The 26,865-nt window shown below is 46.7% G+C and overlaps 1 protein-coding gene across 3 annotated transcripts in view; it reads left to right on the top strand.

Annotated features, from left to right (window-relative positions):
* The first annotated feature begins 506 nt into the window (after positions 1-506).
* Positions 507-26,865, top strand: part of BFAR (bifunctional apoptosis regulator) — a 37,010-nt gene continuing 10,651 nt past the window's right edge. Inside the window, exons 1-5 of one of the 3 annotated variants that reach the window (XM_039233604.1) lie at positions 507-697; positions 15,371-15,707; positions 17,402-17,606; positions 18,663-18,832; positions 21,183-21,327. In XM_039233604.1, coding sequence (XP_039089535.1) covers positions 15,445-15,707; positions 17,402-17,606; positions 18,663-18,832; positions 21,183-21,327 — 783 coding nt within the window. In that variant the 5' untranslated portion in view covers positions 507-697; positions 15,371-15,444. Of the gene's footprint in view, positions 698-1,578; positions 1,701-15,370; positions 15,708-17,401; positions 17,607-18,662; positions 18,833-21,182; positions 21,328-26,865 lie in introns of those variants that run through there. The other 2 variants (XM_039233606.1, XM_039233605.1) reach the window with 2 other exon arrangements.

Raw genomic sequence — 26,865 nt, 5'->3', positions numbered from 1 at the left:
TATCCTCCAGAAAATGAGATCACATACTCCCTGCACTGGCATAGGAAGAGTCTTGTAAGTCTTCGCCAATCTGTTATGTTAGAAAGAAAAGTGTCACTCCGAATGATCAGTTTAACAAACTCCAGGCCAGTGGTTTAAAACATAACCAGTATGACTTCTCAACGCACCAAGACACCGGGAGAAAAACAGGCTCATAAAGTCACTTTAACCCCGGTTAATACTACACAGGGAACTTCCGCCAAGGTCCTGGGTTTCTCAGCCAAAAAATATGAAGGCAAAAAAAATTGTGGCGAGTATACTGCGGTCTTATTATATTTAATTTCTGGGTAAAGTGGTGTCCTCCAAACACAGAAACCGACTCCCAGGAGAACCCGCACCAGACACGCGCCTGACCCCGGGGCTGTAACGCCGCGGGGGTCTCAAGTCGGCCCCTCAAGAGGAACGGGCGGGGCCGGAGGTGGCACGCATGCGCCGAAGTCCTCGGCCGGGGAGTGGCCGCTCTAGGCAGCGGGGAGGTCGCGGGGTTGAGAGGGTTGGGCTAAGAGTGTGGCTTCTCCTCTATGGTCGCGGGCCGGGGCACACTTCTCCGCAGTAAGTCCTCGGTTACTTCCGGAAGTGAAGTGACCACCTCTTCCTCTGCTTCCGCGGGGGTCCGGGAGGCAGGCTGCGGCCGGGTGGGCCCGGAAGGAGCGGAGTGGTAAGTCGCAACGTGGCGGGAAAGGGCAAAGGGAGGCCCGGGCTGATTTCGGGGCGGGTCAGAGAAGCGGGTGCCCGAGGCTTTCCTCGTCCAGGCCCGGGTCCTAAGCATCCGCGGACTCGGCCACGGGGCACGGACTCGCGTGTGGCCAACTTCCCCGTCCCTGCCCGAGAGCCCCACGTCGGCAGGGCGAGTCGTTGGGCCTTGCCTGTGTCCCCTCGCGGTCAGGGTCGGAGTCTGCCGCTCCAGGATCTCCCCAGGGCGGGAAGATGGAGGCGTCGCTTCCGCACACCTTGGAGGGGAACGAAGGGACCCCTCCCCAGGAACCCCTGCCGCAGCCTCTGGCTGCGCGTCCAGAATTGCTCAGGGTCCTGGTAGACTGACCTACGGGTCTGATTGGAGAGGCAGTCCCTGCCCCAAAACAGAACGATTGCTCCCGTTATAAAATAGGGTAACGGATCTGCACAGAAGGGAAAGTGAACCCCAGAGTCGCGCTAGGGTTAGGTTAGAACACCGCTGTTACGACTGGGGACTCACGGCCCCTAATCGGAACTTGTACAAAAAGGAGTTCTCGTTAAAAACCAAATACAAAGAGGGGTAAATGAAACGTGTCTAACTGAGGATCGTTGGCGGGGCAGGAGGCGGCCCCCCAACTTAGGTGGAGAGGAGATAAAGCCCGGACACTGTCATGCCCTCAGCTGTCGCCGTTGGGTCCTCCCCGCTAAAGCCCATTGGTCGGTCCTTTGGGGGTGGTCTTGATGTCACCGTCTGAAAGGCCAATAGGAAAGAGGTTTACTCTCTGCTCCCGGCACACCCCGGAGCCGGCGCCGAGCGCACGTGCGAGTTAGGTAGTTTGGTGTGTTTTTGTCCAGGCTGTTTTGTAAACAGCCAGCCTGGGTGTCTGATGTGTTCTGCGTTTCCCTGCCTGTCTCCATAAACGAAGTGAAAAAACCGTCCGCCGCTCCAGTGCTTGGCACTGACACTGCTAACGTAGCTGACATCAGTAAGTGCAACTAGTAATCGTTCTATTATTATTCAGTTCTCTTGTTGAATACCTATGGATAGAGTTTGTTATTTAAACCTCCTTCAGAGTGGATATTATTATCCTGAACTTAGAAATGAGAAATATGAGGCTCAGGGATATTAAGTGTGACCTGTTTGGAACCCAGATCTCCATTCCTGAGAACATACAGTTTTAAGCATACAAGGCTCTCAGGGGAAAGAGCAGTCTGGGAGATGAGGAAACACACAAGTAAAAGTTACATTAATTCACAGAGGCAGGAAGGAGTACTTTGGGTGTGAATGGAGTTAGCCATTAAAGACTTTCAAGTGGCAGGTGATTTGGGGTTTGTCAATTGAACACTTTTGACCCAGAGATGGTGCAGAGCTGGGTTACAGAGGAGGGGAACAATGTGATGGGAAAATTCACAAGGAGCAGAAGTTCATAGATGGGACCACGGGGTGATGAGTGAGTAGACGAGCAGTAGGGGATAATCATAGTAATAGCTGACATTTGTATTGCACTAATGTGCTGGGCACTATTCAGAGTGTGGTGCATGTATTATTAATTCATTTAACCCTGTCAACAACTTCATCAGTAAGGTAGTATTAATATCCCCAGTTTACAGATGAGGAAACTGAGGCACAGAAATTAAGTGACTTGCTTAAGATCACACTAGTTATTGGTGAGCTGGGATTTGAAATTAGTCATTCTGGCTTCAGATTTTGTGCTCTTGTTTCAAAAGTTGTGTTGGAGTACCTGACTGGCTGAGTCTGTAGTGCGTGCGACTCTCAACCTCAGGGCTATGAATTCAAGCCCCACATTAGGCATGGAGCCTACTTTAAAAAAAAAAAAAGAAAAAGAAAGAAAAGAGAAACCACCTCATTAAAAAGTTCTGTTGATTTATGGACCATAAAGATTCTTAAATGACAAGTTTACAGCTGTGGGCTTTAATTGCTCACGGTCAAGATGGTTTTGAGTGAAGGTAATGTTTGGTCAGAATTTTGCTCCAGGAGGATGATTCAGGCATTGGAGAGAAGAGGGATTGCAGAGAAGAGGAGATGAGCATGAAAGTGTTATTTAAACTTTTATTTTGTTCACACCTTACCCATACCTTATCTGAATCATATATAGGCACACACGTGTTTATTTATTTGTATGTAACAAGTCCCTAGTTCCCAAGCTTCTGTGTGCATAAGGATCTCCTAAGGGGCTTGTGTAAAATGAACATTTCTGGGGCACCTGGGTGGCTCATTTAAGCATCCAACTCTTTTTATTATTATTATTATTAAGTGTATTTATTTATTTATTTATTTTTGAGAGGGAGCACTAGCAGGGGAAGGGCAGAGAAAGAGGGAGACACAGAATCTGAAGCAGGCTCCAGGCTCTGAGGTGTCAGCACAAAGTCTGACGTGGGACCTGACCCATGAAACAGTGAGATCATGACCTGACCTGGAGTGAGACGCTTAACCATCTAAGCCACCCAACTGCCTCAAGCATCTGACTCTTGATCTCAGCTCAGGTCTTGATCTCAGGGTCGTGAGTTCAAGCCCTGCGTTGGGCTTCATGTTGGGCATGGAGCTTACTTAAAAACAATAAATAAAATAAAATGTACATTCCTGGGCTCCTCTCTCTCTCATTTATCCTTGTTCATTTCAGATTCACAACACTTCTCAGATGATTAGGTCAGAAGTTCTAAGAAATTACTGTGACAGGGAGTCAGATATATGTTGATTTGATTTTCATCTACAAATATCTAGAACCCATCTATGTGCCAGCTACTTCAAATACAATGATAGAGGGGCACCCAGGTGGCTCAGTTGGTTGAGCTTCCGACTTCAGCTCATGTCATGATCTCATGATTTGTGGGTTCAAGCCCTGCATCGGGGTCTGTGCTGACAGCTCAGAGCCTGGAGCCTACTTCATATTCTGTGTCTCCCTTTCTCTCTGGCCCTCCCTTGCTCACACTCTGTCTCTCTTTCTCAAAAATAAACATTAAAAAGTTTAAAAACGGGCTCAGTCGGTTAACCATCTGACTTTGGCTCAGGTCATGATCTTATGGATCGTGAGTTCGAGCCCCGCGTCAGGCTCTGTGCTGACAGCTAGCTCAGATCCTAGAGCCTGTTTCAGATTCTGTATCTCCCTCTCTGACCCTCCCCTGCTCACGCGGCCTCTCTCTCTCTCTCTCTCAGAAATAAAAAAAGCTTTAAAAAAAATTTTAATTACAAGTTTAAAAACAAAAAACACAATGATAGAGTACTGTGGCTTGGTTCCTGATCTCAAGCAGCTCAGAATTTGATTGGAGAAGGAGAGAGTACTCAAACCAATAATTAAAGTATGGTTTCTAATCAGTTTTTTTTAATCACAAGTTATTGGACATCTACAGCATTTAATACAGGATAGGTCACTGACTAGGTGCCACATAACAGAAATGAAAGAAGAGTGTGCAGGGAGAACCTGGACACTATTCTCAGTGTGCTCTCATCCTGCCCAGCACCCCTCATGGGCAGTAAGTCACCGGGCCTCAAGGTTCAGGCCGCACGTCAGCCTCCTATGAGCCTCCTATGAGCTCACCGGCTACCTTTGCCCTAGTAATCTCCGACTCCGTCCAGAAAGAAAATCTACTGGGACAATATTTGATATGGGAAGACCCTGGAAATCCTTCTCTTGTGTTAATGAAAGCCCATTTCTGCCCCCTACAAGAAGTAGGGGTACACAGTACTCTCATATTTTTGCCATTTTTGGCCTTTGCCTTGCTTACATTTGGGCACATTTCATTTTGTTTCATAATCACTAGAAATGTGTGGTCACTCTTTGGACATTTAAAATGTCTGTAGTATTCTAGTGTTTATAGTGGTGTCCCCAGAAGTGGACCTGGGGTGCCAGAAATAGGGGTGTTCCCAACTACTTTCACTTTCACCCCCACTTCTCTCTCGCTCTTTCTTTCTTTCTTTCATTCTTTCTTTCTTTCTATGCAAGTAATCTCTGTGCCCAACATGGGGCTCGAACTCACAACCCCAAGATCAAGAGTCCCACACTCTTCTGACTGAGCCAGCCAGGCACCCCTCACATCCCTATTTCTTTCCTTCTTTCTCTCTTTCTTTCTTTCTTTTAATTTTTAGGGAGTGCAAGTGGGAGAGAGGGAGAATGAAAGAGAGAGAGAGAGAATATTTTAAGCAGGCTCCACGTTCAGCACAGAGCCAGATGCGTGGCTCGATCCCACCACTGTGGGGTGATGACTGGAGCTGACATCAAGAGTTGAGTGCTCAACCATCTGAGTCACCCAGCACCCTTCACCCCAGTTTCTCTTGTGACTGTTTCTGCTTGCCTCGCAGAACAACATGCTCACCCTAACAGCCACGAGCCAGAGGTCATGTTCCAGAATGCAGTGATGTTGTCACATCCTGGTTTATTTTCTACAGTTTGGATCTCTCAGCTCTTGTGGTAGCAGGGTAGAGAAGCAAATTAGTCCTTTGAAACAATAACCATTATTGATTTCTTCATTGGAATAATGTAGTGTTCTGAGATCAGGCTTTAAATCAGACCGTGATTTAAAACCTGCCTCTGGCCTCTATTAAGTAGGCCTCCATTTTCTCATCTGTAAAGTGGAGATGAGAGCAATAATTATCTCATAGGATCATCTGTCACATGATAAGCTCTCAGGACATACTAGCAGTGGTCATTATTCTTTGCTGTCAGGTCATATGTAATGAAAAGAAAGAAATGGCCTAGTTAAAGGGCCATATAAAGCCAGAATCTTTTTTGTTTTTGCAGTGAAACATCTTTGCTAAGTAATGATTGGGATCCTGTTTTCAGACTAAGCAAATTAGCCCTCCAAAAGATTACTCCTAGAACGTTAGGTATGTACTATCGTCACAATAAACATTTTGTTGAACGAAGAGGTAGAACTGTAATTATATATCACTGAACAAAGCAGTTTGAAGATCATGGCTCCTAAAGAGTTGGCCATCATTACACGAAACTTTATTTTATTTATTTAAATTCAAGTCTGTTAACATACAGTGCAGTATTGGTTTCAGGAGTAGAATTTAGTGATTCATTACGTGCAATCTTTATATGCTGCGGTATAAAAATTCTCCATTTCAACTCAGAATTAATGCATTCTTCTTTGAACTCCATGAAAACTACTGTATTCACTGATCTGGGGGTGTAAAGAATCAAACAGTTAAACGGCAGTGCCACCACCTCCTTCTGCCACCGTCTCTAGATGATTCCACAGATAGGTACTTGACCAAATCAAACAGTTTTCCTTCCAAGGGAGCAATAGCCACGTTTATTGCAGGTTCTTTAGTCACACAGAATAATTGGGAGATTGTATTCCAGCCCTTTTGTTTCCTTCGTAGATTTTTCAGATAACTATACCATGTCAGTTAGGTATTTCTTTGGGGAAACATAGAAAAGGTTACAATGCTAGAGATCTTGCGATTGCTCAAGTCATCACACTGTGACAATTGTTTCCTGTCGGTTGTGCGAACAGGCCACACCCGTGAACAGCTTAGAAAAGGTCAGTGATACAGTTGGTTCATGTCATTTTTTACGCGGTCGTGCTTTCTAAGACTTTACACCAGTTCTTGACCCTGAAATTTTAGAGATGGTCTTTTCCTCAGTAAATAATATCTCTCCAGGTGTGTTTTTTTAACAAAAAATTTTTTAATGTTTTTATTTTTGAGAGAGAGAGATAGAGACAGCGTGAGCAGGGGAGGGTCAGAGAGAGAGGGAGACACAGAATCCGAAGCCTCTCCAGGTGTTTTTTTTTTTTTTATGTTTTATTTATTTCTAGGAGAGAGAGAGAGACAGCGCGAGCAGGGGAGGGTCAGAGAGAGAGGGAGCCACAGACTGAAACAGGGTCCAGGCTCTGAGCTGGCAGTCAGCACAGAGCCCGACACGGGGCTCGAACCCACGAACCGCGAGATCATGACCTAAGCGAAAGTCGGACGCTTAACCGACTAAGCCACCCAGGCGCCCCTCCAGGTGTTTTAAAAGTTACATTGGTGAGGGGCACCTGGGTGGCCCAGTCGGTTAAGCATCTGACTCTTGGTTTCGACTCAGGTCATGATCTCATGGTTCTTGGGTTCGAGCCCTGCGAAGGGCTCTGCACTGACAGTGGGGAGCCTGCTTGGGATTCCGGGCCTCCCTCTCTCTCTCTCTATGCCCCTCCCCCATTCATTCTCTCTCTCTCTCTCTCTCTCTCTCTCTCCCTCCCCCTCCCTCCCTCTCTCTCTCTCTCTCCTCTCTCTCTCTCAAAATAAAACATCTAAAAGGTATATATATAAGGGATGCCTGGGTGGCTTAGTCCATTAAGCGTCCAACTTCGGCTCAGGTCATGATCTCGCAGTTTGTGGGTTCGAGCCCCACTGTCGGGCTCCTTGCTAACAGCTAGCTCAGAGCCTGAAGCCTGCTTCAAATTCTGGGTCTCCCTCTCTCTCTGACCCTCCCCTGCTCGCGCTCTCTCTCTCTCAGAAACAAATAAAACATTAAAAAAAATTTTAAGGTATGTTGGTCAGAATAAAGTGTCTATTATATGGCCTGAGCATGAAAACAGCTTTTGGGATTTGTCACTTAGACGGTTTGGGAAGTGTCCCACCGGAACCATGATGTGGGCGAAGGGGCCAGTTACTGAATACTTCCTTTGTGCTGGTGCCTGAGCGTGCCTCCTTAATGCTCCTGATGGCTCTGTGGGGTCTGAGGAGGTGGTAACCCCATGCCTTACATGTGCTAATATGAGACTCAGAGAGAGGGAGTTATTTGCCCACAGCCTCTTGGTTCATACTTAGTGAAGGGGGGATTCAGAACATGTCATCTGATTTTAAAACTGAGATGTATACATCATTGGTCTGTGGTGCAAATAAGCAGAAGAAAAAAATGTGCAATTAGTTTCTCAGAAGCAGGAAGTAAATACCTCCAGAATATGAAAGCAGGCGTCTTAAAGGCCTGTGTAAGTGTGTGATTCATAGAAGGGCCCCCAAGCTCTTTACTTTCTAGGTCTCTGGGGAGGTGATGAGACAAAGGCCAACTTAGAATTTCTAGACTTGCCCTCAGATTCACCCAGAGCCTTTCACGTGCATGTCCGCCGAGTCTAGCCTCAGAGTGTGGGAGAGATTAGAAGCAGTAGTTTAGAGAAGCGGGTGGAAGCCTCCTAGGCAGTCCCCTTCTCAGTAATGGTGGTAAACAACCTGCTGGCGAACCCAGAGACAGGGGCACTATACACGGGTAGAGCCCAAGGCCGGTGAGCCTCAAAACAGCCTTGTCAGCAGACTGAGGCGTGGCCTGGGGGAGAGGTCATGAAAATGCACGTACCCCCCCACGGTCGGGGAAGAAAACAGGTGTGAGCCCCCCTGCCCCATCTGAAGGGTGCAGCGGCCAAGTGACCCAGCCTGAGCTGATTCTTGTCACCCCATATGCGACCCCAGGCTTGCCTGGTCTGATTTTCTCCAGTAGAAGCCAGGAGGCTGGATTTTTATGTGAAATTAGATTTTTTTTTATAAGGGTGCATATATCCTTTTTAAAAAAATGTTTTTTTAATGTTTATTTACTTCTGAAAGAGAGAGAAAGTGAGAGGGAGAGCCAGGGAGGGGCAGAGAGGGAGACAGGATCCAAGCAGCTGTCGGCACAGAGCCTAATGCGGGGCTCAAACTCATGAACCATGAAATCATGACCTGAGCCAAAGTCAGGCACTTAACCGATTGAGCTACCCAGGTGCCCTTGAAATCAGGTTTAAAAAATTTTTTAATGTTTATTTATTTTTGAGACAGAGACAGAACATGAGTGGGATAGAGACAGAGAGAGCGAGACACAGAACTGGAAACAGGCTCAGGGTCCAAGCCATGCGAGGCTCAGACCCACAAGCCATAAAGTCATGACCTGAGCCGAAGTCAGACACTTAACTGACTGAGCCACCCAGGCACCCCTCAAATCCGATTTTTTAAATGCCAGTACCAAATTCAAGAGAAAGGGAGAGGGGGAGCCTGGGTGTCTCAGTCGGTTGAGCATCCGACTTCAGCTCAGGTCATGATCTCGCAACTTGTGGGTTCAAGCCCCGCATCAGGCTCTGTGCTGACAGCTCAGACCTTGGGGCCTGTTTCAGATTCTGTGACTCCCTCTCTCTCTGACCCTCCCCTGCTCGTGCTGTCTCTCTCTCTCTATCTCAAAAATAAATAAAAAGCATTAAAAAAAAAAAAAAGGAAGGGAGAGAGGGAGAAAGAGAAACACCATGTGAAAGCCTGCGTGAAGGCCCGGTGTCGCCACCACGGGAGTGGCGGCTGCCAGTGTTGAGGCTGTTCTTGGACGGAGAGGGGGGACGTGTGTCACAGTAATACCACATCACTGCGGAAAGGCTCAGCTGGGTTCATCATAACCACCCCAGGAAGCAGTGGGATGATGAACAGTCTAAGTCTTTATCCTGGTGCGTAAGCAGTTTTTAACTTTATTTCAGTCTTGGTCCTGTTAGAGAGCCTAATAAAAACTAGATTTCCCAGGGTGCCAGGCTGTCTTAGAGGAGCATGCAACTCTTCATCTCAGGGTTGTGAGTTCAAGCCTCATGTTAGGTGTAGAGATGACTTAACTAAAACTTTTAAAAAATAAAATAAAAACTATAGATTTCCTTTAGGCAAGAGCTCATATTACATCCTCATATGGAAAACACAAGCTTGGCATATACTCTCAGTGTGCACAGACCTCCTGACGTGCCCCTACAGACGTCAGTTAAGCGTCTGACTTCAGCTCAGATCATGATCTCACGGTTCGTGGGTTCGAGTCCTGTGTCAGGCTCTGCGCTGACAGCTAGCTCAGAGCCTGGAGCCTGCTTCGGAATCTGTGTCTCCCTCTCTCTGACCCTCATGCTGTCTCTATCTCTCTCTCTCAAAAAAAAGCAAAGACCCAAAGTTGTATTCAGAAACCACAGCTCTTTAGAGTGACTCAGCCCCTGGAGGTTGCTATCCTCTTCAATTCTGCGGGGTTCAGCCTGTCATTTTAAACCTGTCTCTGTTTGCAGTCTTGCAGACTTTTCCAAACTCAGGTGTTCTTCACCTTTAGCTTTGAACTAGGTAATTAACACTTGTCATTTCATATGATGCTTAAACAAACCAAAGTGTATCCGTGTAGACTGGGCACAGGGGCTGGAGAAGGGAACGAATCTCCACCCCGAGTCCTAATGCCGTCTCCCCCCCGCCCCCATCCCAGCGTCCTCTCTGAGGCCTTCAAGGGAAAAGGACAGCAGGCCACAGGGACATTCCCATGCATGCTTGCTTGTGCAGGAACTCAGAAAGAGCCAGCAAACCCTCTCAGCTCCGCTCCTGCTGTGGGCTGAGCTTAGGCAGAACATCTATCAACATCCTGAAGAACACTGCGCTCCAGGAGGCCTTCAGATCGTTGCCAGTGGGGGAGGGTGTGTTGACCCACAGCTTGGAAGTGCAGTGTCTGTGCTACATTCTATCCCTGAAGAGCACTGTCTTCCTCAGAAAGTGCTGTTTTCCCTCCTGGAAGTAACCCAGATGCGGACAGAAATAGCAGAAAAGATCAACTGAATTTGGTTAAGATGTGTATGTACTCTGTTAGCTTTCACATTTTAGATTTAGGGGAAACTGAAAGTAGCAAAATTCCCAAGATGTAGTCCAAGTCCATGCCGTTTCTAGTTTGTCAAAGACAATCATAAGACAAAGTTAGTGGCCACCTTAGCTTCTCAAAATACTACCTAAAAACATGTTTTAGGGGCGCCTGGGGTGGCTGTCGCTTGAGCATCCGACTTTGGCTCAGGTCATGATCTCACTGCTTAATGAGTTCAAGCCTTGCAGCCGGCTTCGTGCTGACAGCTCAGAGCCTGGGGTCTGCTTCACATTCTGTCTCCATCTCTCTGCCCCTCCCCTGCTGGTGCTCTGTCTCTCTATCATAAAAATAAACCTAAAAAAAATCTTTTTCATTTTAAAAAACACGCTTTATTTTATTGATTTATTTTTTTAAGTGTATTTTTAATTTATTTTGAGAGAGGCAGGAGGCGGGGGGGAACAGAATCCCCAAGTAGGCTTTGCTCAGACTCATGAACTTCAAGATCATGACCTGAGCCAAAGTCGAGTCAGACGCTCCACCAACTGAGCCACCCACACCCCAAAAATACGTTTTAGGTGTCATTGTATGGTTTGTTTTCTCTCACGAGAAATCAACTTTCAAATCGGGTAACCCAGGAACAGCTGGTACCTTCTAGTTTTAAAAGGCTAATTGGTGGAAATTAATTTCAGCACAAGCTGCCATTTCTTTGCAGATGACTCGGAAGTGCACACATTCGGCCTCATTCTTAACTCCCAACTACAGTTTTGTACTCCAGCTGCTCACTAGAACATTCTACTCCGAAGTCTTATCATCACCTCCGCCTCAACCTTTCTAAAATTCAACTTACCCTTCTTTCTAAGACGGGCCCTATTTGCTCACAGGCACGTCTCTTCCTCCCCAGCTCTGACACCTGGCCAGCGTCTTCCATCATTCTCTCTCTCTCTCCATCAGAGTCCGTCAGTTATTTCCTTATCAGCTCTCAGATAATATTGATCCTTTTCTTTATCACCTGTCATTCTTGTGCTCTTTTCCCTCCGTGTCCCCTGTGTCCCTAGAAGTGACTAAACATTTTACTTCTAAGATGTCCTGGCCCTGCAGTCCTTCCTGAGGAGGTTTATCATCCTCCAGCACAGCTTTGCTGACCTGCTTGCCTGTAAAACCTCTCTCTGCTCCCGTCTGCCCGCCCCTCACTCACTAGGCGCACGTGGCCCCAGATCAGACCGGTAGCTCTGGGTCACTCACTGCTCCCCACAAAAGCACCGACAGCAGTGCCCGAGCCCGGCCCATCTTTCCGGACCCCCGCCCAGCCTTCACTAGAAGCCTTGGGATGTTTCCTCCGACAGTGAATCCACAGGAGACCCTGAACGTGCCTGGAGGGCAAGCCCAGTGCCCAGCTCGTAGGAGTGCTCAGTACATAGCGGTGGTTCCTTTATTTATTTCCTGGGACAGTGTTCTCCTCATGGCAGTTATTTAGTCAGTATTAGCCAGATAAAGGAACTACTTTATGAAAATGATTGCTTTTTCTTAAAATCTGCATCAGATCTCCCACTTCCTTAGCAATTTGAAGGGACTCCCTACAGGAAAGCACTTGGGAATTTTTTTAATGTTACTAAACATATAAGTAATAAGTAAATATGATTATCAGAAATGATTTAGAGTTTGTCACTAAGAACATTTATTTGAACATTTTCTTCCAAAAAGAAGGTTTTTTTTTTTTTTTTAAGATTTAAAAAATATTTTTTAAGTTTATTTATTTTGAGAAAGAAAAAGAGAGTGTGCACTCTCCACATGGACACTGTGGAGCCTGGTGTGGGGCTCGAACTCAGAAACCATGAGGTCATGACGTGAACGGAAATCAAGAGACTTAACTGACTGAGCCACCCAGCACAGAGCCTGACATGGGGCTTGAGCTCAAACTGAGATCATGACCTCAGCTGTTTTAAGTAATTTCTACACCCATCGTGGGGCTCAAGCTCACAACCCTGACATGAAGAGTAGCATGATCCAGGGTGCCTGGGTGGCTCCGTTGGTGGGGTGTCCGACTTCAGATCAGGTCATGGTCTTGTGGTTCACGAGTTCGAGCCCCACATCAGGCTCTGTGCTGACAGCTCGGAGCCTGGAGCCTGCTTTGGATTCTGTACCCCCCTCTCTCTGTGCCCTCCTCTGTTCTGTCTCTCTCAAAAATAAACAAACATTTTAAAAAAATATATCTCTGCCCTCCCCCACTCATGCTATGTTTGTCTCTCTCTCAAAAATGAATAAACATTAAAATTATTTTAAAAAGTAGCATGCTCCACCAACTGGGCCAGCCAGCTGCCCCAAAAACAACAGTTTTAGGCCTGTACAGAAGAGTGTCCCCTTTTTACTATAATTTATTATTGTGAGTAATAATTAAATTAGTATATTTTAAATATTTATATTTTATATTTAATTTTTTAATTTTATATTTATCTTTACCTAATTTTATCTTTAGTGTCATTGATGACCTCTATTCCACTTTAACACTGAGTTTAAAATTTAGCTGTGTTTATTCTTTGAGTTGAAAGACCCCCACCGGGGAGAGGAGCAAGTGGGTGACGGGCATGGAGGAGGGCACTTGTTGGGATGAGCACTGGGTGTTGTTAGGAGGCCAGCTTGACAATAAGTTATATTAAAAGAAAAAAGAAAAATCCCCCACCAGTGTTGGGTCAAAGGAATACAGCATATTTTTTTATAATTTTATATGTGTTTTTACAATTATAACGTTATACATTTTCATCAAGAACATCATGGTAAATATAGAAAAGCAAAATAGTCATGACACATACCCAGACCCACTACAAATACCTCATTTTCTTTTCTTCTCTCTTTGTTTATAGATTTGCTTATTTATTTTTGAGAGAGAGAATAAGACAGAATCCCAGAAAGAGAGAGAGAGAGGAAGACAGAATCCCAGGCAGGCTCCCTGCCGTCAGCACAGAGTCAAACCCAGGACGGAAGTCATGAACCCTGAGATCATGACCAGAGCTGAAACCAGGAGTTGGAGGCTTAACTGACTGAGCCGCCCTGGCGCCCCTGTAGATTTGCTTATTTAAACTAGAGTGGTCTAGGGGTGCCTCAGTCGGTTGAAATCTGGCTGAAATCCCAGGTCGTGACCTCACGGTTCATGAGATAGAGCCCCAGGCTTGCCATGGTCAGGGATTCTCTCTCTCCTCTCTGTCTGCCCCTCTCCTGCATTTGCATGTTCTCTCTCTCAAAATAAATAAACACAAATAAATAACCAATTTATAGTACTCTACAAGCATAAAACCTCACTTGATAAAAGATAAGATTCTCATGACTGTATTTGAAAACCAGGCAAATTGCTACCATTTGTGGCATACTTACCACGTGTCAGGCTCTGTATGAGACAGACACTTCACTTCCATTCTCCTATTCAATTCTTAAAACCTGCCAGTGGGGGAAGATGCTCTTCCTGCACGCGCGCGCACACACACACACACACACACACACATACACTTAAACACGAGGAAGCTGATGCTCCAAGAAGTCCAGACCCTACAGCTAGCGAATGGCACAGACGGAGTAAGAAGCCAGGCAGCCCTACGCTGGGGTCTGTTTCTTGACCACCGGACCTGTGAAGTGGAAAGCGCAAGCCCTCTCGGCATGAGCACTGCGGGTGATGGGGAGTGGTTTATGGTGTACTGCCTTTCTCCTCACGGCAGCCGCATGGGGAAGCCCTTACTCACCAGCACCTCCACTGTCATCATACCAGGAATAGTGGGACAGTCAATTCATTGACTCCTGTTTGCACTATACGCCATCCCTGCCATGTTACTTTGAACATCTCTGATCCTCACAAGAAGCCTTGAAGGCTTTTATACTGTTAGTCACCATTTCACAGTTGAGAACACAGGGCTCAGAGAGCTTGAGTAACTTAGGCCCAGCCACAGAGCAAGTGACCCTAACTCCATGGTGTCCTGCACTGTACCGCCTCTCAGTACAACAGTCTCCTAAGACCCAGATGAGAACGAGAAGATGGTCCTTTGCCATTTGTTTATTAGCAACATTACCTTGTTTCTGTGACACCAAACTGGCCGAATCCAGAGGCCATGACGTGTGTTTGGGTCGATTTGGGAGGAAAGGGTATGTTGAGCCCCAAGGGAGTTGACCTGGCACAGGGCACCTCACAAAATAAGGCTTCACTCACTTCTTGGTACTATTCCTGTGGGAGCCTCTGAAATCACATGTTTATGAAATAAGTATCTACTGGGAAAACAGATTTGGATAAAAAACGTGTTATTTACATGAAGTACATCTGTTAGACATTTAACTGGCCCAAGAAGCTGTGGGTTTTTTTAATGTTTATTTATTTTGAGAGAGAGCACACATGTGGGGGAGGGGGTAAAGAGAGACAGGAGAGAGAATCCCAAGCAGGCTCCATGCTGTCAGTCAGTGCAGAGCCCGATGTGGGGCTCAGTCCCACAAACTGAGATCATGACCTGAGCCGAAGTCAAGACTAGGACACCCAACCAACGGAGCCACCCAGACGCCCCATCCCCCCCATAAGAAGCTGGTTTATTTAAAATCATGCACATGAAAGGACTTGAGAAATGTAATTGAGAACACTGAGGCCAGAGGAATTATTTTCCAAGTAAGTTAGTGAAAGAGAAGGATCTAGAATTCTCCACCATCACCAAGGCCGCTGAACTTTCCACTACATTATTTTGCTTCACCTAATTTTCAGAAGTATGACAGGGCAGAAAGAAATTCAGTAAGTTTATTTGGTTTACAGAGTGTGAATTTTTAGAAATTCAATTGATCACATTTAAAAATCAGCTTTAATGGGGGCGCCTGGGCAGCTCAGTCAGTTAGGCATCTGACTCCTGGTTTTGGCTCAGGTCATGAGCTCACGGTCATGGGAATAAGCCCCGTGTTAGGCTCTGTGAGGAGCCTGCTTGGGATTCTTTCCCCCTTGCCCCCCGCCCTACCCCACTCTCGCTCTCCCTCTGTCTCAAAATAAATACTTTAAAGAAGACATTTATACGAATCAGCTTTAACAGAGTGGCAGTAGTCTCAAAGACCTGCTAAACTATTAGTCCTAATTCTGTTGTTCTTTTTTATCCCCCTAGATTTAAGGATGCTTTGCAGCAGTTTTGTAAGTCTGAAATTTTTCGTGCCTGTGAATGCCAGGATTTGGTAAGAGATGGAGGAGTCTTCGCAGAATGATCCGAACACCACAACCCTGGAGGAGGATGACCCCCTCAAGAGCACCGGCCCTCAGATTTCTGTTAGTGAATTTTCCTGCCACTGCTGTTATGACATCCTGGTTAACCCCACCACCTTGAACTGTGGCCACAGCTTCTGCCGGCACTGCCTGGCTTTATGGTGGGCCTCTTCGAAGAAAACAGAGTGTCCGGAATGCAGAGAAAAATGGGAAGTTTTCCCCAAAGTCAATATTCTCCTCAGGTAATGCCCGGTCCATATAAGCCCATACAGCTTGCATGCTGTGCTTTCTCTTCATGGGGGCAGCCATGTTTGAAGAGGCCAGAGGCACAGGGCCAACCCCCACCGTGGTCATTCTAGATCTGCTGGCCTGGCAGTCGGGGGGGCTCAAGGACCCGCAGAGCCAGACTCCCTTCCTCACAGGTGACTGTGATAGGTTTGTGATTATTTATCATAAAGGAAAAAAAAAGTCTGGTTATCAGACCATTGCTTGTAATTCTTTGTCATGTAACACTTTTTATCAATTTGTATCCCCTGAGAACACTCTAGGTCTCATAGAAAAAATAGCATCGCTGAACAATTCTGTACAAATCCGTTTGCTACTGATTTTCATAATCTTTGGATAAACTGTTTCAATTTTCACACCAGTAGAGATGGCCTCCCGCGTATAGCCTCACACAACAAATGGCCTCACAAAACACAATGTCTTACAGAAGTATGACAGGGCAGAAAGAAATTCAGTAGGTTTATTTGGTTTACAGAGTGTGAATTTTTAGAAATTCAATTGATCACATTTAAAAGTCAGCTTAAATGGGGGTGACTGGGCAGCTCAGTCAATTAAGCAGGCTCCTTTCCGCTTGCATTCATAATGTTTATAATGTGCCTGTAAGGTCTTCGAGCCTCAAGTCCTTGCTTTTCTTCTGTTGCCTTCTTGACACCAACAGAATACCAGAAAGTTCCCTGAAAACGTTAACCTAACATTCACTTTTTCATGGGAGATATATTTACAAGCGCTTCGCTCCCACCTGTCAGCCTGGATTACCTGCAGGTTAATCTTAATTGAAGGAAGATTCTCTGATTATGTGTAATTGAAAACGAAGACAGCTCTACTTGTTTTCTTTTCTGTGAATTGATGGTGAATCCCATCAGCAATACTGAGAGACCTTCATTTGTTTATATTGTTTTTAAAGAATGAGAGTTCTTACTGATAAAGTTAAAGATCCCTTTGCCCTCTCCTCCCCATCCACAGCCCTTCCTTCCTTTTCCTCAGAGTCATTTCAGTCATGACTCTGTTGTGACTTCCTTCAGAATGTTAAGGATACTTCTGTACCTACGTGTGCCAGTAGGAAATGCAAGTATTTCCTCATATCAGTCGTATCCTATCTGTAAGGCTCCGCATTTGTTGTTTTTTTTTTTAATGTTTGCTTATTTTTGAGAGATGGAGCGCAGGTGGGGGAGGGGCAGAGAGAGAGGGAGACCCAGAATCCGAAACAGGCTCCAGGCTCCGAGCTGTCAGCACAGAGCCTGATGCGGGAGCTCAAACCCACGAACCATGAGAACATGACCTGAGCCAAAGTCAAATGCTCAAGCGACTGAGCCACCCAGGCGCCCCCATATTTATTATCTTCACCCAACAATATGTAGGTCTTAAATTTATTCGTCTCAATACAAACGATATCCCATAAATTCATTTTAAAAACTATGTGGCATTCCATTGTGTGCACAGACCATGGTGAGACTCTTTCTCTAGCAGTGGACACACAGGTTGTTTCCAATTTTTTGCTGTCACCAACCAGGCCGTATCCAGTCTTGACTATTCTAAAGTTGCCTGTATGTTACTAAATATCAACTGGTTAGTTTTATTTTGGCCTCTAAACATCGTAAATGTATTAAGTCAAACCAACTGTCTTGTGTTTTTTTTTTCCTATTCTCCACAGGGATGCCATTGAAAAATTATTTCCTGATGCCATTAGAATGCGATTTGAAGACATTCAGCAGGATAGTGACATAGTCCAGAGTCTCGCAGCCTTTCAGAAGTACGGGAATGATCAGGCTCCTTCAGCTACCAACACAGGCCGAGTGAATCCGCAGAGAGGCGGGGGATTCTTTTCCGGGGTGCTCACTGCTCTAACCGGCGTGGCGGTAAGCACATCGCTGTGTTTCTCTGCCCCCCAACCCACCCCCAGCTTTCACTGACGTCAGTTCCACTGAAGTTGATGGCCTTACCCGTATGTGGTCATTCACTGCATGCGTTGACATCTTCTGGGTCAGATGATTGTTCAGGGCTGCCGCATACTCAAGTAGATAGTGTAATATTCAGAATCCAGTTATTGTTAGCTTCCGTCCATTTTGTCCTCTTCCTCACCCCTGCAATAGTCACCATTATTATTCCCATTTTATTTATTTATTAGTTTCTATTAGAATTTATTTTAGTGTAAGTTCTGTCTCCAGCATGGGCTTGAGCGCTCAACCCCGAGAGCACGAGTCGCATGCTCTCCTGACTGACCCAGTCAGGCACTCCTATGATTCCCATTTTAGAGATGAGGGAACAGCTGCAGGATGGTGGCGTCTCAAGCCCAGCACTTTACTAACATGTCACATAGAAGCTGTTTTCTTCTCAGTTCCATGCTACAAAAATCTGTTGTTGTTATTATGGTTTATTTTTGAGACAGAGAGAGGACAGTGTGTGGGCAGGGGAGGGGCATAGAGAGGGGAGACACAGAATCCAAAGCAGGCTCCAGGTTTTGAGCCATCAGCGCAGAGCCCGACGTGGGGCTCGAACCCATGAACCACGAGATCATGACCTGAGCTGAAGTCGGATGCCTCACCGACTGAGCTACCTGGGCACCCTGTGCTACCAAAATGTAAAGGTTACTAATTTTCCAGTAGGAAAGGCACAGGAGTCAGTTATGTTGGCCAGGATGTTGGGGCCAAGGCTGCAGCACTCACAGGTGCTCTGCACTGAGTGCTGTTCCCGTCTCTGTTCCCTCGAGGCCCCACAACCAGCAGAGACAGGAGCCCACGCGGAGTTCTGCTCCCCACTCTCGGTGCCAGTGGTGTCACCTGCCGCCGTGCACCGATTCCGCATCATTCCCATCACACTCAGCCTCATCCCGGCCCTGCCCTGCCCCACACTCGCATGTGAGAAGCTGGCTTCCCTGACCTTTCTGTGTCTCAAGGTGCCTCTCCTGTCCCCAGGTGGTCCTGCTCGTGTACCACTGGAGCAGCAGGGAGTCTGAGCACGACCTCCTGGTCCACAAGGCCGTGGCCAGATGGACGGCAGAGGACGTGGTCCTCTGGCTCGAGCAGCTGGGCCCTTGGGCCTCTCTCTACAGAGACCGGTTTTTATCTGAAAGAGTGAATGGAAGGTGAGACACAGGCTCTTCTGGTATGTCCTTGACCTTTTGTAAGCTGTTCTATTGAGCCACAATCCACATACTGTGAAATTCACCCGTTGAAAGTGGCCAGTCCGTGTTGTTTAACGTATCCACAGATGTGTGCAGTCATCAGCACAATCTAGTGTTAGAACATTTTCACCACCCTGGAAAGAGAGCCCTTACCTCTCGCCTTCGGTCCTCATGGCCCCCCCTCATCCCCAGGCGACCTCCATTCTCCTTTATGGTCCTGTGGACTTGCCCTTGAGAGTAATCCGTTTAAATCTGGCTTTTTCACCTCGCAGAACACTGTCAAGGTTTATCCAAGGTGTCACGTGGGTCAGCGCTTCCTTCATCTTTACGGCCGAGCAACGTTCCCGCTTGGGGCTGTGCCCATTTTATCACGCGTCCTTCAGTCGGGAGCTTTTCGGGTTGCTCCTTCTGGAGGCTGCGACGAACGGAGCCGCTGTGACCCTTTGTGTGCAGGGTCCTGTGTAGCCCTGCGTTTCCGAGGGCCATGCGTGTCCCCCGGACTGCCGTTGCCGGGGCCTGAAGTAGTGCCCTGTGCTTCCCTTCTGAGCTGTCTGACTGTTCCCAGAGCAGCCGAGCCATTTCATGTGCTGCTTCTTAATTAGAAAAAAAACACGTATCTTTTAGTTATTTTAAAATAATGTAGAACTGTAGGTTATGGAAGCGAAATACCCTCAAAATTATACTCTTCAGAGAAAACCACTGTTAGCATCTTTCTGGACATCTTTCCCAGTTGTTTTCAGTGTTTATACAGAGAAACACATAAGTGTATATTATTTATTTGCTTAAACTGAAAATATAATTGTATTAAACAGACCTGTGATTATACACACGTATATGTGTCTACGTATGTACGTATGTACGGGTAGGTACTAGGGTCTCTATAGTTGATCTCTGCCAATGGGCTTCTGGGCTGTTTCCGTTTTCCTGTTCCAGGCAGCTCCAAGCAACGTTGTAGCAAATGCCCTGATAACCGGGAATTCCAGAATGGAGTTGCCAGGCTATGGGGAGGCCTGCCTCTGCCCGTCGCATGTCCCCACCCCCTTCCAGAGCACAGTCTGTCTTTCTTGGGCTCTTTCCTTCCTTGGAGGGACCATGGAGGGATAGTCTGGTGCGCCACACTGCACTGAGGGTGGCCTCTCCCACTCATCTGCTTGTTGCAGACGCACCATCCCCTCACCGCCAGGCCGCCTGCCTCCCCGCCTCACACCCCAGTCTCGTTGTCTCGTTTTCCCCCTGAACTGACCTTTCAACTCTTGACTCTCCTTTGGGAAAGCCAGACGCTCTGAGTTGACTTGACTGCTTTTTGTAAGAATTAGTGCCCTCTCCCCTTAAAATTGTGGTTAAACAAATTTTTGTTCTCTATCTGCCTTTACATCTTTGCCTCATCGCCTTCCATCTGAAAGTTAGATTCCTGGGACTGGAATTTCCGGGTCAAGGGAAATAAACCTTTACAACCTTAATATGTGTTTCCAGATCACCCATGAGAGGACATCACCTACACCCCTCCCCGGTGGTTGTGCGCCCGCTGGCTCTCCACCTGCTGGTGCACAGGGGGGTTGAACGGTGGGTTCTCGTGGAGGTGGACTCGTGTTTCCCAACGCACGGGACCACATAAGGGGTCTACAGCTATTTTTATTCAATTACTACCCCAAAACAGCTATTCTTTCTTTTTTCTATTTGTGTGTTTATTTTGAGAGTGTGTGCATGAGCAGGGGAGGGAGGGGTGGAGAATCCCACGCTATCTCTGCACCGTCAGCTGAGAGCCCCATGCGGGGCCTGAACCCAACGAACCGTGAGATTGTGCCCTAACCCGAAACCAAGAATTGGACACTTGGCTGGCTAAGCCGCTCAGGCGCCCCTCGCCCCAAACAGCTCCTCTGTGAGTCATAACATTTTATTGGGTTTCTTTCCCATTGTTTTCCTATATACACATACCTGAAAACTAGAGTCATCTGAGAGAGTTCAGAGCTTTCAGCTGTTAGGAGCAGAACAGACTGGGGTGTGCCTTCACGGAGCCACTTTACTCCTCGAAGCCATTTTTTCATCCACCAAATGGTCATAATTCCCCCTACTCTGCAGAATTGTAAAATGGATCAGGGATGGTCTGTGGAAGTATTTTCAGAGAGTCACTGGGAAACAGCAAGCAGTCAGTCATTTGCTGTTCTTACTATTATTTCATATACTAAGCAGCTTGCCCTGCCATACGTCTCGAGTATTTGTGTGGATAGGATGGAACCCCAGGGGTGAGGAGTTTGCTTCCAGTAAATAATCTCAAAAGAAATCTCCTCCTGCTCCCCCCACACTCCCACAGGTTGCTTTTAACTCTGACAGAGGAAGAATTTTCAAGGGCGCCGTACAACATAGAAAACAGCAGCCACAGGAGAGCCATCCTGCTTGAACTGGAGCGTGTCAAAGCCCTAGGGGTGAAGCCCCCCCAGAATCTCTGGGAATATAAGGTGAGCTCACTCTTTGTTTATTTTTTTAATTGAAAAAAGTATAGAGAACAGCCCATCCGTCATCTTTCTTCGCCGGACTGCACCCGCTGATTCTTCTTCACGGAGAAGATGTAGCAAATGCTGTGCTATGAAACGAAGACTTGTTTTTATTTTAAGATAACTGAAATGTCCTGACACAGCAAACTTCCGCATTTGCATGGAGACAAGATAATTGCACGTAACCAATGAGTTCATGGGGGGAAATGCTCAATTGTTAAAGACGTGCAAACTGAAACAGCCAGATGGCATCGTTTTCACCCACGTTATTGTCAAGGATGAGAGTGTTACGATATGAAGAAAAGACGCTCGTGTGTGTGGCGGGTCCTAAATTGGTGCGGTCTCCTTGGAGAGCAGTTGGTCAGTAAGTGTTCACAGTCAAACTATACCTGCCCTGTGACCCGCCGTTTCGCTTCTTTGCCCCTGAAACATGGGCAGCACAGGGGGTGAGGGGGGAAGCCAGAGCAGGGCTGGGAGCCTCAGTGCCTGGGCTCCTTGCCGGGCTTCTCCAAGACACACTGGCTGTGGGTCACCAGCAGGCACCCGGGCCTTGTGCGCCCGTCTCCTCGGTAAATGACTTCACAGAGTCACAGTGACACTGAGAGTTGAGCTTTGAGCCCAATGACGTCATTAACCAAGAAGTTCACTGCAGCATCGTTGCTCATAGCAGCACCCAGGAGACACGCGAGTGCCCGTCGTCAGGACAGGCTCAGCAAATGGGGCCCGCCGTCCACAGGACCATGGCGGGAGATGGCGACGCTGGCGTGCCAACAAGGAAGCGTGCCCTCATCCTGTCGTTAACTGAAAGGAGGGAAAAGCACACCGGGAAGTCCCCACGTGTGTCCGGAGCCGTATGTGGCGCACGCACAGAACGCGTCAGAAGGATCCGCGGACCGCTAACAGTGTTCTCTACGGATTGACTCTTGGACGAGAGAGAATTTTCTGTGTCACTTAACAACTTTCTGTGCCAGTCGGAAAACACTGTGTTTACCGTGAACATGGATTGTCTTAAACCTAAAAAAGCATTCTTCAAAGTTTTTGAAGATTGGGCATGGAGGTGCTTAGGTAGAAGGTTTGTTTTTTGTGTTATTGCTGTTATTTGTTTAATTTTGGAAAACCGTTGCTTTTATCATAAATTACCCATTTCGTTTATGGAGTAAACTCTGGGCTTTTTGTAGCCAATATTAGCCCTCTGGTAGGTTTTTAGTATCTGGCAGAACCTTTGTGGCTGACACATCCAGCGTTGACCTCTATTTAAAAAACATAAAAGTAATCTTAACGTTAACCAGAGTGAATGGGCATGCGGTTTCAGACCCAGTGTGAAAGCAGGCAGAATTTTTTTTTTTAATTTTTTTTTTAATGTTTATTTATTTTTGAGACAGGGTGAGATAGATCGTGAGCAGGGGAGGGGCAGAACGAGAGGGAGACACAGACTCTGAAATGGGCTCCAGACTCCAAGCCATCAGTCAGCACAGAGCCCAATGCGGGGCTCGAACCCACAAACTGTGAGATCAGGACCTGAGCTGAAGTTGGACACTCAACTGACCAAACCACTCAGGTGCCCCAAAAGCAGGCAGAATCTTATCAGTCGGCTCCTTCAGATCTTCTGGGCCACCAGCCCCTCCCTGAGGGTGGCCATTTGACAAGCAGCCAGCTAGCCACAAGGCCACATGGTGTGTGATAAGATCCTTCCAGCCCAGCGTCCTGGAGCAATTCCTGTTCTCCTCGGGTGGGAACGAGGCCGTTCCCCATTGAAGTGCCGGCATGGTAACTGCCTCGCTGGGTGGTTGGTGTTGCTCCGGATCCAGTAGGCAGTGGCCCGGCACTCACAGCGCCTCCACACCCACGCTGGCAGCGGACCTACGGACCCACAGCCTGGTCCTCTCCCCTCCTCCCGTACCAGCCGTGACGTGGCTGCCCTCGCAGACTTTATTTTCTGGCCCGGGGCTCCTGGGGAGCTTGGTATTCCACCAGAGCCACGGTGCCCCCAGGATGCTGGTCAGGGTGGAGCACAGAAGTCTTGCAGAGTGTGTGATTTGCCGCCCCCTCTGAAAGACCACGGTGCATAAACACATGGATAATGTATCTGTGGAATTAATATTTCATGGGGGGCAGGGTTATGAAAACATGTCTTTAAAAGATTTCTTAAGGGGTGGTTAAAAAAAACACGTTGGGAAACACTTTTAATAAAGAACTATCCCCATTTCTATTTCTTATCTAAGTGAGGATGCAGAGATTTCTTTAGAAGTTAGGGTTTTTTGGGGGGCGCCTGGGTGGCTCAGTCAGTTAAGCGTCTGAATTCCACTCGGGTCATGATCTCGCTGTTTCTGTGTCCGAGCCCCACGTCGGGCTCTGTGCTGACAGCTTGGAGCCTGGAGCCTGCTTCAGATTCTCCCTCTCTCCCTGCCCCTCCCCTGCTCGTGCTCTGTCTGTCTCTCTCTTTCTCTCTCTCAAAAATAAAGAAACATTAAAAAAAATTTTTAAGTTAAACTTTTTTTTAAATTTCAAACACACACAAAAACAGGATAAGAGCACAAAGCTGCCATGTACCCTTAGCAGCTGCAGTAACTTAAGGCCATGTTCATCTCAGTGATCCCCCCACGTCCCACCCCTGACTATTCTGCAAATGTAAGATACCTTATTTTTCCATAGGTAAATATTTCATTGTGAATCTCTAAAAAACAAAACCGAGTTCTCTGATATCACTTAACTTGTAGGTATTCAAGTAGACTACATCTTTTCTTCTTCCAGTTGATTTCCAAACAAGGTCTACATTTGGTTGTTATGTCTCCTAAGTCTCTTTTACTGTCTGGATTCTCCCTCTTTTTGTTACCCTGCATTTGAGAGGGAAACCGGGTCGTTTTGTCCCGTAGTTTTCCCACGTCTTCAATTTTGCTGATTGTCCCTCTGTGGTGTCCCCTGACAGGCCCCCTGTCCCCAGACATGTGACGTGCCCTGCACATCCCGTAATTCAGTAGGTAAACCTAGAGGCTTGCACTGGTTAGGTGTTTTGACAAGACTGCTTCCTAGCTGCTGACAATTCCTTCCCTGAGGAGGCTCATGATGACTGATTTTCTCTCGCTCTGACTCTCTCTGATGGTCGCAGCCACCATAATCCTGCATTGCTTACTTGCAAAGTGGTGATACTGTAATTCTCTCATTTCTTCATTTGTTAGCTGAATACATCTAAAAATTTTTTGATTACAGGGCACCTGGGTGGCTCAGTCAGTTAAGCGTCCGACTTCAGCTCAGGTCATGATCTCACGATTCATGGGTTCGAGCCCCGTGTCAGGCTCTCTGCTGGCAGCTCGGATCCTGGAGCCTGTTTCATATACTGTGTCTTCCTCTCTCTCTCTGATCCTCCCTTGCTCATGCTGTCTCTCTCTCAGAAATAAAACTTTAAAAATTAAATAAATAAATAATTTTTTAATTAAATTAAAGTTTAAAAAAGGAAGATTTCCCTCAGCAACTGTGTTGGTTACCCTAAGCACCGTTTATACCAGAAAGGCAGGTTAAATGCCTGATTCCTCCCCCTTATTTACCAGTTTCGTATTACTGATTCGGTTCCCTATTTACCTAGATAGGGAACCAGTTTTTGTCTTTAGGGTCACTATTACTAAGGAGTTTCATCTTCTCCATACGTTTGAATACTTCTCAGTAATTCTAATTGATGCTCAGGTTGGCCTATCTTTTGGAGTAAAAGTCTTCTCAAATTATTTTGAGTCCTTTTTTCTTAAGATTTATTGTTTTTAGTGGGTTGTTGTCTTGTTGTTGTTGCTGTTGTTGGAGAGAGAGTGCACCCAAGCGAGGGAGAGGCAGAGAGAAAGGGACAGAGGATCTGAAACAGACTCTGTGCTGAGGGCAGAGCCCACACCTCCTGCCCCACGAGGTGACGACCTGAGCTGAAGTCCGGATACTGAACTGACTGAGCCACTCAGGCGCCCCTGAGCTTTATTTTAAGAGAGAGTGGAAGGATGGGGGGGGGGGGCGGAGAGAATTCCAGACAGGCTCCACGCTCCATGTGGAGTCCCCCACAGGGCTCAATCCCACAACCCTGAGACCGTGACCTGAGCCAAAATCAAGGGTTGACGCTCAACTGACTGAGCCACCCAGGCGCCCCTTAGGTCTGTTTTTTAAATTTAACATTTGAATTGAAGTATAATGTACTTCCCCATGAGTCCTTTTGACATGACCCCAAAGTCTGAAAATTTTTTTTTAAGTTTTTATTTAAATTCCAGGTAACGTACAGTATAATAGTAGTTTCAGGAGCACAATATTTGTGATTCAACACTTGCGTACAGCACCCGGCACTCATCATGATAAGTACGCCCCTTAATCCCCATCACCTATGTCACCCATTCCCCCACCCCCCGTAACCATCAATCAGTTTGTTCTCTGCAGTTGAGAGTCTGCACCTCTCTTAGTTTGCATCTCTCGCCCCACCCCCATTTGCCCGGTGGTTGTTTTTTTCTTAACTCCAATATGAGTGAAATCATATGGCATTTTGTCTTTTTCTGACTGACTTACTAGTTCATTCAGCATAATACTCTCTGGTTCTGTTTAGGTCATAGCAAATGGCAAGATTTCATTCTTTTTTATAGCTGAGTCTTATTCCGTTGCATATACACACCACATCTTCTTTATCCATTCATCAATCAGCGGACACTTAGGCTGTTTCCATAGCTTGGCTGTCGTAAGTAATGCTTCTCTACACATTGGGGTACACATCCCTTCATATTAGTATATCTGTGTTCCTTGGGTATTTACCCAATACTACTAGGTATTTACTTAGTAGTGCAACTGCTGAATTGTAGATAGGGCAATTCTATTTTTAAGTTTTTGAGGAGCCTCCGTACTGTTGTCCAGAGTGACTGCACCAGTTTGCATTCCCACCAGCAGTGCGAGAGGGTTGGTTTTTCTCCACATCCTTGTCAACACCTGTTGCTTCCTGTGTTGCTGAGTGTACTCATTCTGACAGGTATGGGGTGATATCATTGTAGTTTTGATTTACATTTTCCTGATGATGAATGATGTTGAGCATCTTTTCATGGGTATGTTGGCCATCTGGATGTCTTCTCTGGAAAATGTCTGCTTAAGACTTCTGCTCAATTGTTAATTGTATTCATTTTTCGCATGTTGAGGGTTTTTTGTTTTTGTTTTTTGTTTTGTTTGTTTTCAGAGCAAGCTCGAATGTGAGCAGGGGAGGGGCAGAGGGAGAGAGAGCGTGTTAACCAGGCTCCACATCCAGCACAGAGCCCACTGTGGGGCTCCATCTCCTCACTGTGAGGTCATTACCTGAGCCGCAGTCAAGAGTCGGATACTTAACCATCTGAGCCACCCATGTGCCCCTGGGTGTTGAGTTTTATAAGCTCTTTATATATTTTGGAAACTAACCCTTTATCAGATATGTCACTTGCAAATATCTTCCCCCATTCCATAGCTTGCCTTTTAGCTTGTTGATGGCTTCCTTCACTGTGCAGAAGCTTTCTATTTTGGTGTACT

This window comes from Hyaena hyaena, unplaced genomic scaffold (genome assembly GCF_003009895.1).
Source record: "Hyaena hyaena isolate Hyena2069 unplaced genomic scaffold, ASM300989v1 scaffold_76, whole genome shotgun sequence".
Classification (NCBI taxonomy): Eukaryota; Metazoa; Chordata; class Mammalia; order Carnivora; family Hyaenidae; genus Hyaena; species Hyaena hyaena.
Note: the sequence above shows the minus strand (reverse complement) of the source record. Positions and strands in the feature narration are given on the sequence as shown.